The sequence below is a fragment of the Bison bison genome, unplaced genomic scaffold (genome assembly GCF_000754665.1).
Source record: "Bison bison bison isolate TAMUID 2011002044 unplaced genomic scaffold, Bison_UMD1.0 scf7180017864117, whole genome shotgun sequence".
In the NCBI taxonomy this organism is placed as follows: Eukaryota; Metazoa; Chordata; class Mammalia; order Artiodactyla; family Bovidae; genus Bison; species Bison bison.
The window spans coordinates 687544-698194 of NW_011494689.1; the positions used below are offsets into that span (position 1 = coordinate 687544).

The 10651-nt window shown below is 49.3% G+C and overlaps 1 protein-coding gene across 2 annotated transcripts; it reads left to right on the forward strand.

Annotated features, from left to right (window-relative positions):
* Positions 1-265: 265 nt before the first annotated feature.
* Positions 266-9990, forward strand: KLHL33 (kelch-like family member 33). 2 transcript variants are annotated; one of them, XM_010839455.1, is made up of 5 exons: positions 266-325; positions 602-1378; positions 6166-7090; positions 7209-7376; positions 7471-9990. In XM_010839455.1, exons 2-5 carry the CDS (start codon positions 622-624, stop codon positions 8021-8023), a joined length of 2403 nt encoding a protein of 800 aa, XP_010837757.1. In that variant the 5' UTR covers positions 266-325; positions 602-621; the 3' UTR covers positions 8024-9990. The 2 variants fall into 2 exon arrangements, with proteins under 2 accessions (XP_010837757.1, XP_010837758.1); XM_010839456.1 differs by having other exon boundaries at positions 280-361.
* Positions 9991-10651: the final 661 nt, after the last annotated feature.

Sequence of the window (10651 nt, forward strand, 5' to 3'; positions counted from 1 at the left end):
CCCAACTTTCCCCTGTATCAGTCCAGACGTTCTTCATCCACCTCTCCAGCCCAGCCCAGTGGACACTGGGCTGGCTCACTCCACCACATCCCCTCATCCTCCTTGGCTTCCGAGTTTGCTTTGCTCAGCACCAGGACGCGACCTCCAAGTGGAAGAGGGGAGGAGGTAATCTCAGGTCGGGCCCAGGGGATTGGATGTTGGAGTTTGGGCACCTGGAGACCAGCCCCTTGCCTGCCAGCAATGGCTATAATTAGCCAGGCGCCACCACTGACAGGGACAGGGTTGCATTTCCTCTGCCACTCCGTCAGAAGTAGAGCAGGCCCAAGTGAGAGGATAAGTGGGACGCTGGTGTCTTAGGAGGGTGACTATTGGGATGGGGGCGAGATGGGTGGGATACAGTTTCAGACACTGGATCTTTACTCATTGTTCTGGCCTTTGCCGCCCCCAGTGCACTTCATAGTTGCCTGGTGTAGCCTAGATGCTAGAGCCCTGGGATAGGGGGAGATGGTTGAAGTAGGAAATGGGGCTGGAGGCAGGGCTTCCTCTGGCCTCTGTGGGTCCAGCTCTTACACTCTCTTCTCTTTCCTCTTTCTATCTGTAGCGATCCAGAGAACTTGGGCCATGAGCCTCTCGGACTCCACACGTGGTCCCTCAGGGGCAGAGGAAGTCTCTCTTCTGGTCCAGAAGGACGACCTTGACCTCCCTTTGCCCACCCAGAGAACCCCCTCCTGGCCTCCGTCCCCGGATGAGGATCCTGGTTTGCCCCCTTTTCCTGTGGAAGAGCCTGGCCCCAGGCCTATGACCCCAGCGAGCCTTCCTTCTCCAGCCTTGTCCCTGGAGGAAGAAGAGGAGGAGGAAGATGAGGAGGATGGAGAAGACTCTGCCGAGCCCGAGGGGCTGTGCAGCGAGGAGCATCCCAGCCAGTTTTTCGCGGAGGCACAGCGGCTGCGAGAGCAGAGGTTGCTGCTGGACGAAGAGGTGTCAGTCGGGGGGAGAGCGTATGGCGTGCATCGGGTGATCTTGGCCTCAGTTAGCAGCCTCTTCAGAGGCAGGCTGCTGGGCAGCAGAGGTCCGCAACCCCGCCTCAGCCTGGATGTAACCCCGGCGGCCTGGGAGGCCGTGCTGACCTTTGCCTACGAGGGGGTGCTGGGACCCGCCTCACGGGAGGATGTGCTGGTCGCCGCTGAAGCCCTGGGAGCCCCCCGGATAAAGGCTGCGGCCCAGTGGGGACGCCAGGGGACTGGAAGTGGACGGGAAGATGAAAAGCAGCCCAGCCAGGCAGAGGAACTGAGAGAAAACCTGCGCAGCATTGAGCTTCTGTACCAAGAAGGCATCGGGTGCGACCTGGAGCTGGAGGCAGGCGGCTGCCGGCTGCGGGGTGAGGGCCTGGGGGTGGGGGTGGGGGGCATTGCATTGAGGCAGGTGCATATGCCACCTGGAATGGTGTGTGCAAGCAGTAGCTGATTCGATCCCTAGCATAGTGCTTTTGATCCCTGTTGAAATCAGAATTTCCCAGGGCGTGGCCTTGGCGCCTCTCCTGACCCACTGAGAATGGGGCATGCGCAGTTGAGTTGTTTTCCTTAGGCGCACCGACAGATTTATGCTGTGGCTTTTCCTGTGCCCAGAAACAAGAAACTTCCATTCAGCTGGCAGGCTCTAAGGTATAGTCCATGCCAGTAGAACAAGCAGAAGGTGATTGACTCAAACAGAGATTAACCAAAGCCCCTTCTTGGCATCTTCTATTTAAGACATAGGAAAAGCTAGAGAAACACGGTGGAAAAATTTATAGTGTGTCCTTTTGCCTAAGTGAGCTTGACACCATGGCACTACAAGACCCTATACCAAGGACCCTACAGCTCATGAGCAAGATCTGGTGCTGTTTTCCCAGAATCTAAGGCTACCAGGTTGTGGCATTTTGAAGTTAACTCTGCTCATCACTAGGAAAGCTAAAGTGAAAGTCACTCAGTCGTGTTTGTGGAATTCTCCAGGCGAGAATACTAGGGTGGATAGCCTTTCCCTTCTCCAGGGGATCTTCCCAACCTAGGGATCGAACCCAGGTCTCCCACATTGCAGGCAGATTCTTTACAAGGGAAGCCCCCAGGAAAGCTAAAGAGGATTGAATACGTTGAGAATTATTCAGATTCTACTAACATTTAGTGAGGTACTGGGTACCAGAAATTTTGTTTTTTACTCATGCCATCTCTTTTAATCTCAGGTATTTCTAGCTGCAGATAAAGAATATTAAACTCAGAGATGTTAACTGGTGAAAATCAGGATATAAGCCCACATCCATTAGCCCAGTCTGCTCTCACTAGTCCATACATTGCTTCTTATGCAGCCAAACCAAAGGCACATAGCACCTGGCAAATGGAGCCAGAGTGTAGACATATAAAAGTTTAAAATTAAAAGGGATTAGTTTAGCTATTATCTAGTTCAGTGCTTACACCTTACTGATAAGGAAATCAGACTTAAAGACATGTCCAAAGTCACATAGCTACTACTCATTAGAAAATGACTTGGACCCAAAGTGCTTCTGCTGCTGCTAAGTTGCTTCAGTCATGTCCGACTCTGTGCAACCCCATAGACGACAGCCCACCAGGCTTTCCCGTCTGAAAGTGAAAAGTGAAAGTGAAGTCGCTCAGTCGTGTCCAACTCTTAGCGACCCCATGGACTGCAGCCTACCAGGCCCCTCCATCCATGGGATTTTCCAGGCAAAAGTACTGGAGTGGGGTGCCATTGCCTTCTCTGAAAGTGCTTCTAGGATTCCCCAAAGGAAAAGCATCCTATCTTAGTCAACTTGAGTTGCTATAACAAAAATACCATAGACTGGGTGTTTTAACAATGGAAGTTTATTTCTCTTGGTTCTGGAGACTGGATCAGGGTGCCAGAATGGTCAGGTTCTGGTTAGGGCCTCCTTTCCAGTTTGTAGATGGCCATGTTCTCACTATATCGTCACATGGCAGAGAGAGACACAGAGAGATTGATGATCTCATGTCTCCTCTTATAAGAGCACTAATCCCATTCATGAGTTCCACCCTCATATTTAATTACCTCTCAAAGGCTCCACCTTCAGATACCATTATGTTGGGGACTAAGGCTTCAACATATAAATTTGGGAGGGGCCCAAATGTTTAGTCCATAACAGATTTTGAAGTATTTGTTATAATTTCTGATAGCACTAGATGGAAGGGGAATTTAAAATTTCATAAAGTTTCCACTAGGATTTGGAATTTAAACATACTTATATTGATGCTTTCACTTTCTTAAGAAACATTCCAACTTAATAATGGTGAGTAAGAAGGGGTGCAAAATACAAGTGGTTGTGACTCCTTTGACAGTTGGCTCTGAGCTATAGGCTGATTGATGGTAAGGAAGAGGAGAGGGTCTACTTGCTTTGAGGAATGCAGATGTTCCCGGGGCAATATATATGTGAAAGCTGTCGCTAATGTTTACTGCTTGGGAAGCACTGAGCTACTACCTACTGCTTAAAAAGACAATGGAAAGCCATGCTGACATCACTTGCCCTCTGAGAGAGGTGAACATGCTGCAGCTGGTCAACGTAGCCTGAGGTTCATAAACGTTACTGGGAGCTTGGGTCTGTGTGACCTGCCTCAGAAGACTTCTAGCAGCATTTTCCCGCTTTTCTGTAATGAAGCATTTCAAACACATAGCAAAGAAAAGAGAAGATTAAGATGAACACTAAAACACTCATCACCCAGACTGAACAATTAACATTTTACTATGTTTGTTTCTGGAAAAGGAAATGGCAACCCACTCCAGTATTCTTGTCTGGAGAATCCCACGGACAGAGGAGCCTGGCGGGCTATAGTCCATGGAGTTGCAAGAGTCGGACACAACTTAGCAACTAAACCACCATACTTGTTTCATCTATTTATTTTTTTGGTGAAGTTTAAAGTATTTCACTCATAAATACTTGGGTATGTGTCTCTCTAAAAGAGGAAATTTTCTCATATAACCACACTATCTAGCAAAATTAGTGTGTTAGTCACTCGGTCATGTCCAACTCTATGCATATGCAACCACATGGACTGTTGCCCAACAGGCTCCACTGTCCATGGAATTCTCCAGACAAAAATACTGGAGTGGGTTGCCATTCCTTCTCCAGGAGATCTTTCCTGACCCAGGGATTGAACCCAGATCTCCTGCATTGCGGGCAGACTCTTTACTTTCTGAGCCACCAGGGAAGTCCTTTTCTCAATATCACCTCATCCACACTGAAATTTTCTCACTTGTCCAAAATAGTGTATGTTAGAGCTGTTCTGCTCAATCCAGGAGCCAATCAAGGTTTACACTGAATTCAGATGTCTCTGAAGCTTCCTTTACTCTTGTCCAGTCCTCTCTCCCTTTCTTTTTCCTCCCTTTTTTTTATAACTTGACTTATTGAAGAAACAAGATTAGTTTTCCCATAGAAAGCTCCAATTTCTAGATTTGTATACATTTTCCTTCTGTGTGTGTGTGTTTTTTTTAAATTTGTTCTTTTAGCCTCTCAATTTCCTATAAACTTGAATTTAATCTAAAGGTTAGATTAGATTTAAGTTAAATATTTTGGTCAGAATACTTCATACTTGATGCCAACTGCCTCAAATTGAGTTACATTAGGAAGCATATGTTGTTGTTGTTCGCTAAGTTGTGTCCGACTCTTTGCCACCCCATGGACTGCTGCACGGAAGGCTCCCCTGTCCTTCATTAACTCCTGGAGTTCAGATTCATGTCTGTTGAGTTGGTGATGCTATCTAACCATCTCATCTTCTGCTGTCGCCTCTCCTTTTGCCTTCAAACATATGAGTTCTAGTTATTTAACAACATTTAAAAAAATATTTATTTGGCTGTGTTAGGTCTTTGCTGCTACGCGAGGGCTTTCTAGTTGTGGTGTGCAGGCTCGGAAGAACACGAGCTTAATTGCCCCGTGGTACATGGGATGTTAGTTCCCTGACCAGGGATCAAACCCATGTCTCCTGCACTAGAAGATGGATTCTTAACCACTGGACCACTAAGAAAGTCCCCTAACAACATTTTAAATAATTTATTTCTTTTTAATTTTTAATAGGACATTTTCAGTGTCATGAGGGCCATGTGCATAAGCAGGGAACTGATACACAAGTATGCTCAATGCAGCCTGGCAGCAGTCACAGTGCATGACACTCTTCCCAGACAGCTACTACATGGAGATAAAAAATAAATCACTGCCTTTCACTAGGACTCAGTTTCCTTATCTTAAAATGAGCTATTGAACTAGATGGTTTTGAAGGTCTCCAGTTTACAGTGTTGTGATTCCATAACTCTATCAAGGAGGTGGGTATGCAAAGAAAAACTATAACATGTGGGAAGTATTAAGCACTAAATCTTGGGTAAGAGAAGATGACAGTTAGATGAGGTTGAGTCATAGCCATTCCTGAGTGTGGTACCATTTTCCAAGTAAAATCTGACTAACAGAATGGCTGATGTCAGTGGCTCTTCTAATTGTAGAGGAAAGAACTTTATTCTGTGCACAGTGTGGAAAGACCTATATAAGCTGCACATTGGTCTTTGCAGTTTATTTTCTACCCCCTTTTAGCAAATGTTCTTTATAGCCTCTTCTCCACGTAATCAGTCAAGACCCTTTTTCTAATTGGCCTGCATCAAAAAAACTAAAGCAATGTTTTTCAAGGGGCTTCCCAGGTGGCTCAGTGGTAAAGAATCTGCCTGCTAATGCAGGAGACGAGGAAACACACGATTGAACTCTGGGTGAGGAAGATCCCCTGGAGGAGGAAACGGCAACCCACTCCAGATTTCTTGCATGAAAAATCTCATAGACAGAGGAGCCTGGCAGACTACAGTCCATGGGATTGCAAAGAGTTGGACACGACGGAGCACATGTACACAATGTTTTTCAAAGTGTCTTTAGGTCACTAACATGAGAATCATGCAGGATGCTTGAAAATGTTAAAACACAAATTCATAGGATCTCCCTCTGGAGCTACTGGGTCAAAATCTCTGGGGGTGGGTCTGAGAATTTAATTTTAACAAGCACCTAGTGGTGTTCTGTGCATATCACAGTTTAGCCTGTGGTTTTGGGTGGTTGGCCCAAAGTGGGGGTTGTGAAATCGAAAGCGTGCCTAGTGGTTTGCAACACTCTGGATTCCCCTCTGCTTCTCCCTCTTGCAGTGCACCGAGCAGCCCTCGCCTGTGGCAGTGAGTTCTTTGGGGCCATGCTCCTGAGTGGGATGAGGGAATCCCAGGGCACAGAGGTGTCTCTGCACACCATCTCTGCCCAGGACCTGCGACTCCTCGTCTCTTTTGCCTACTCTGGAGTTGTGCGGGCAAAGTGGCCAGGACTACTGAGAGCTGCCCAGGCTGCTCTGCAGTACCAGAGCTCCTCCTGCCTGGCTCTGTGCCAGAAAGCCCTGGCACGAGGCCTCAGCCCTGCCCGTTGCCTGGCCCTGATCCCCATGGCAGAAGCCCCAGGGTTGGAGAGGCTCTGGAGTAAAGCCCGTCACTACCTCCTCACCCACCTGCCCGCTGTGGCTTTGTGCTCCACTTTCCCTACTTTACCGGCAGCCTGCCTGGCTGAGCTCCTGGACAGTGATGAGCTACACTTGCAGGAGGAGTTCGAGGCCTTTGTGGCTGCACGGCGTTGGCTAGCTGCCAACCCTGACACCCAGGAGTCAGAGGCCAAGGCCCTGCTTCGATGCGTCCGCTTTGGCCGTATGTCCACCAGGGAGCTGCGGAGGGTAAGGGCGGCCGGGCTGCCTCCACCCTTGAGCCCCGACTTGCTGCATCAGCTGATGGTGGAGGCTGAGGTTCCAGGACAAGAGAGACGGAGGGAGCCTGACCAGGCACTGGTGGTGATTGGCGGGGACGGGCTCAGATCAGACATGGCCGCCAGACAGCCATCCCGAGGAGTGTGGTGGGCCCGGGCCTTTCGCTGCGGCATAGGACTGGTTCGAACTGTGGAGTGGGGGCGGCTGCCTGCCCTACCTGCCCCCGGGCGCTTTCGGCACGGGGCTGCGAGCCTAGCAGGAAGTGTGCTCTACGTGTGTGGGGGACAGGATTTCTACAGCCACTCTAACACCCTGGCTTCGACTCTCAGGTATGGATGGGCTCCAGAGAGTGGCAGGTCCCAAGGTGGGTAGCTGAGGGAGTTTGTGGGCCAGCCAACAGCAGACTCCCAGGGTCACTCTTCCCATCTCTTGTCCCACTGTCTCCAGGTGGGATCCCAGTCAAGAGGACTGGGAAGAGATGGCACCTTTGTGCCAGCCTCGGAGCCTTTTTCCCCTGGTGGCGCTGGATGGACTGCTTTACGCCCTGGGTGGACGAGACAGTGGTATTGCCCTCAGGTCTGTGGAGACTTATAATCCTGAGCTCAATGTCTGGAGGTGAGCAGGGAAGGGGGTGTTTCAGGCATCAGGGGTCTTGGCGGAGGAGAGCTGAAGATGACTGATGCCTGACCACGTGCTCTGTTCTCCACAGGCCAGCACCTCCTCTTCCCGCACCACGCTTTGCCCACGCAGCTGCTGTTTTGGAGGGCCAGCTGTACGTGAGCGGTGGCTGCAGTGAGACTGGCCAGTACCAGGCCTCGTTGCTGCACTACGACCCCAAACTTGAGAAGCCGGTGACACTTCTGAGCCCTATGGGGGTGCCTAGGGCTGGCCACGTCATGGCTTCTCTGGGTGGGCGGCTGTATGTAGCAGGTGGTCTAGGTCAGACTGGGGATCTGCTGAGCTTCGAGGCCTATGATCCAAGTACTGGTAGCTGGACTCAGCTGACCCCCTTGCCCTCCCCCCATGTCGGAGCTGCAGGTGCCGTGCTGCAGGGGGAGTTGCTGGTGCTGGGGGGCTACAGCCACCGTACTTATGCCCCCTCCCACCTTATCCATGCCTATTGTCCTGGCCTGGGCCGATGGCTGTGCCTGGGAACTCTGCCGAGGCCTCGGGCTGAGATGCCTGCCTGCATCCTGACCCTGCCCACGGTGCAGCACGTGGCTTTGGTTCCCACACGGCATCAAACTAAACCTGCTGGGTGAGAGGGCAGCAGTGGTGGATGGAGGGAGGAAGGGATAAGAGAGGATAGAGACGATGAGTGCAGGGAGAAAGAGAAGGCTTTGTTCATCATGGCATTTCATTCTAGCGCAGCGCTTTACAACTCATAAATCGCTTTTGTATATATGATCTGCGTTGAGGAAAAGGTGGTTCTGGAATTCCTAGGGAGAGTATGGAGGAAGGAGAGGCAGTTGAATATCTAGGTAAGGAGAAGAGACCTAGGGGCAACTCTACAAGGTTTAGGGACCCTGGCTCGATTCTTGGTGGGGAAAGTGCATCTAACTAGAAAGACAGTCATGAAGCATCGGTGGAGGGGCCGTGAGAGAACAGTCAGGAAAATTATGATTCCGACCAATGGATGAAGGAGAAAAATGAGGAAAGGTCATCTGTGAAAAGAGCTGAGGAGTATGTTGGGAGGACTGTAACTGCTGCTTCTTTTTACTCTCCAATTCCTGGGACATCCAAACCCTCTTGATGATGTTCTTTCTCAGGTAGCTGGTAGACCCAGTCTAGTGTTTCCTCAGCCACACACCGCAGGCTGCCCCTAAGAGCCTCTTGGATTTCAATCTGAGGACGAATTTCCCTCCTGGACCCGGCATAGCACAGGGGCCCGAGATGCCAGAGCGACCAGGCAGGGAGGCTGCAGGTGGGGAAGTTGAGGAGAAACAGGGAGGCGTCCATGTGGAAAGGGATGAAAGATTTGAGGGCATGGGGTGGGAGAGGTCAGGAGCTGACTGGCTTCTTTCCTCCACTTTGGGATGAATCGAGGGATCAGGAGGGAAAACGGTACAGTTGTGGTGTGTGGTCCTAAGTTGTGAGAGGAAGCAGCAGAGAGGAGAGAGGCAGAGAAGACCCAGAAAAGTGGTTTCTTTCTCTGTTCCTTTCTTTCAGAGTTTTTTGAATCTATTTCCCTTTCTCCTGGCCAGGGAAAGCTGAGTCAGATGTTTCCTCTCTCTCTTCCTCCACCCTGCTTTTCATCCCCTTTCCCCTTCTCTTCTATCTTTTCTCCTGTCTCCCTCATAGTTAGAAATTATCTACTGTGTGCCAGGTACACTGTGAGGCACTAAGGACCCCAAGATCAGGGATTTTGACCAGAACACAGACTTGTAAGCAAATACAAGTTTTACAGTGGACTTAGAGGTATGGACACTTGCCTCATAGTTCTCACAAGAGCCTCACACCCCACAAGCCTCACAGTTGAAGGTATGAAAGCCCAGAGGACAGAGAGGGAACTCTGTCCAGGGAAGCCTTCTTTGAGGGAAGGCATCATTTGATGGGTATAGACTGAACTGGATCTTGAAGGTTCCCTAGAAACTCACCAGTCTGAGGAGGGAGGCATTCCAGTCAGAAGAAAGAGTCAAATGGGATGTATGGTGCCCTGTGTCTCCACAGCAAAGGGGAAGTCAGTATTCCAGGGGTTCTTCAGGGAATTCTGCTGCTATTCCAGCCTACTCTCTTCCCTGAAAGCTTCCTGAAGACAGGGGCTTTCAGTTAACAATTGTGTGTTCCCTTCCTCTACAACTCCCCTACATCTTTCCTGTCTGGTGTTTCCACTTCTGACCCCTGAGCAGCTTAGGGCAAAGGAGGGCCAGTTCTTTGTACAGGTCAGTTTTCTCTTACCACTGCTTATTAAGATTCTCACTCTGCTAAGGTCAAGATGAGGGAGCCTTCCTTGCTTCTTTCTTCATCCCGACATGTTTTTGTTTGTTTTGAGATTTCATTATTTTGCTAAGGTTTTTTTCTGTATCTCTGTTTAGGAACATAGTTGAAAATGAGGAAGGGTAAGTAGGATATATAAGAGAACAGAGAAGAAAGATTGAAGAGGATAGGGAAGAAGGAAATTGGAAGCACTGAGAAACTACAAGGGTTGAGTCTTTAGGGTGAGCTTCTGTGATCAAGTTCTTAGTGATTTGTATGCAAAGACAGACTTAAATAAAGGTTTCACCATGACTGACTCATTCTTGTCTGCGTTTTTCCATTTAAAAAAAAATTCCGTATCCCTTGTAATTTGGTTTTTGTCTACACTGCACTACCGAAATCATTCTCTCTCATGTCACTGTGACCAATTTCTCACCAAATTAAACAACCTAAGGCCATCCTCATTCTCTTTCATCTTTCTGCAGGAACTGGCTGGCTTGAAAACTGGCTTTTGAAACTGGCTTTTGCAAACTAAAAATTTCTCTTTCCCTGTCTCCAGAGATGGCGCACTCTCCTATTCTTATTTCTCCAATCCAAAGAGGCTGCAGAAAGTCAAATCATGGTGTCCAAGAGGGTATGGTGCCGTCCGAGGTGGAGCTGATAGTCCAAAAGTATGTAGACGGGGGGAGATGGTTGCAGAAGGCTCTATCATTAGGCTTTTTAAATTTTTAATTAATTAATTTTATTTTTGGCTGCGTTGGGTCTTCGTTGCCTTGTGAAGGCTTTCTCTAGTTGCGGTGTGCAGGCTTTTCATTGCAGTAGCTTCTCTTATTGCGGAGCACAGGCTCTAGGTGCATGGGCCTCAGCAGTTGCAGCACTTAGACTCAGTAGTTGTGATGCAGGGATTAGTTGCTCCATGACATGTGGAATCTTCCCGCACCAGGGATTGAACCCGTGCCCTCTGCCTTGGCAGG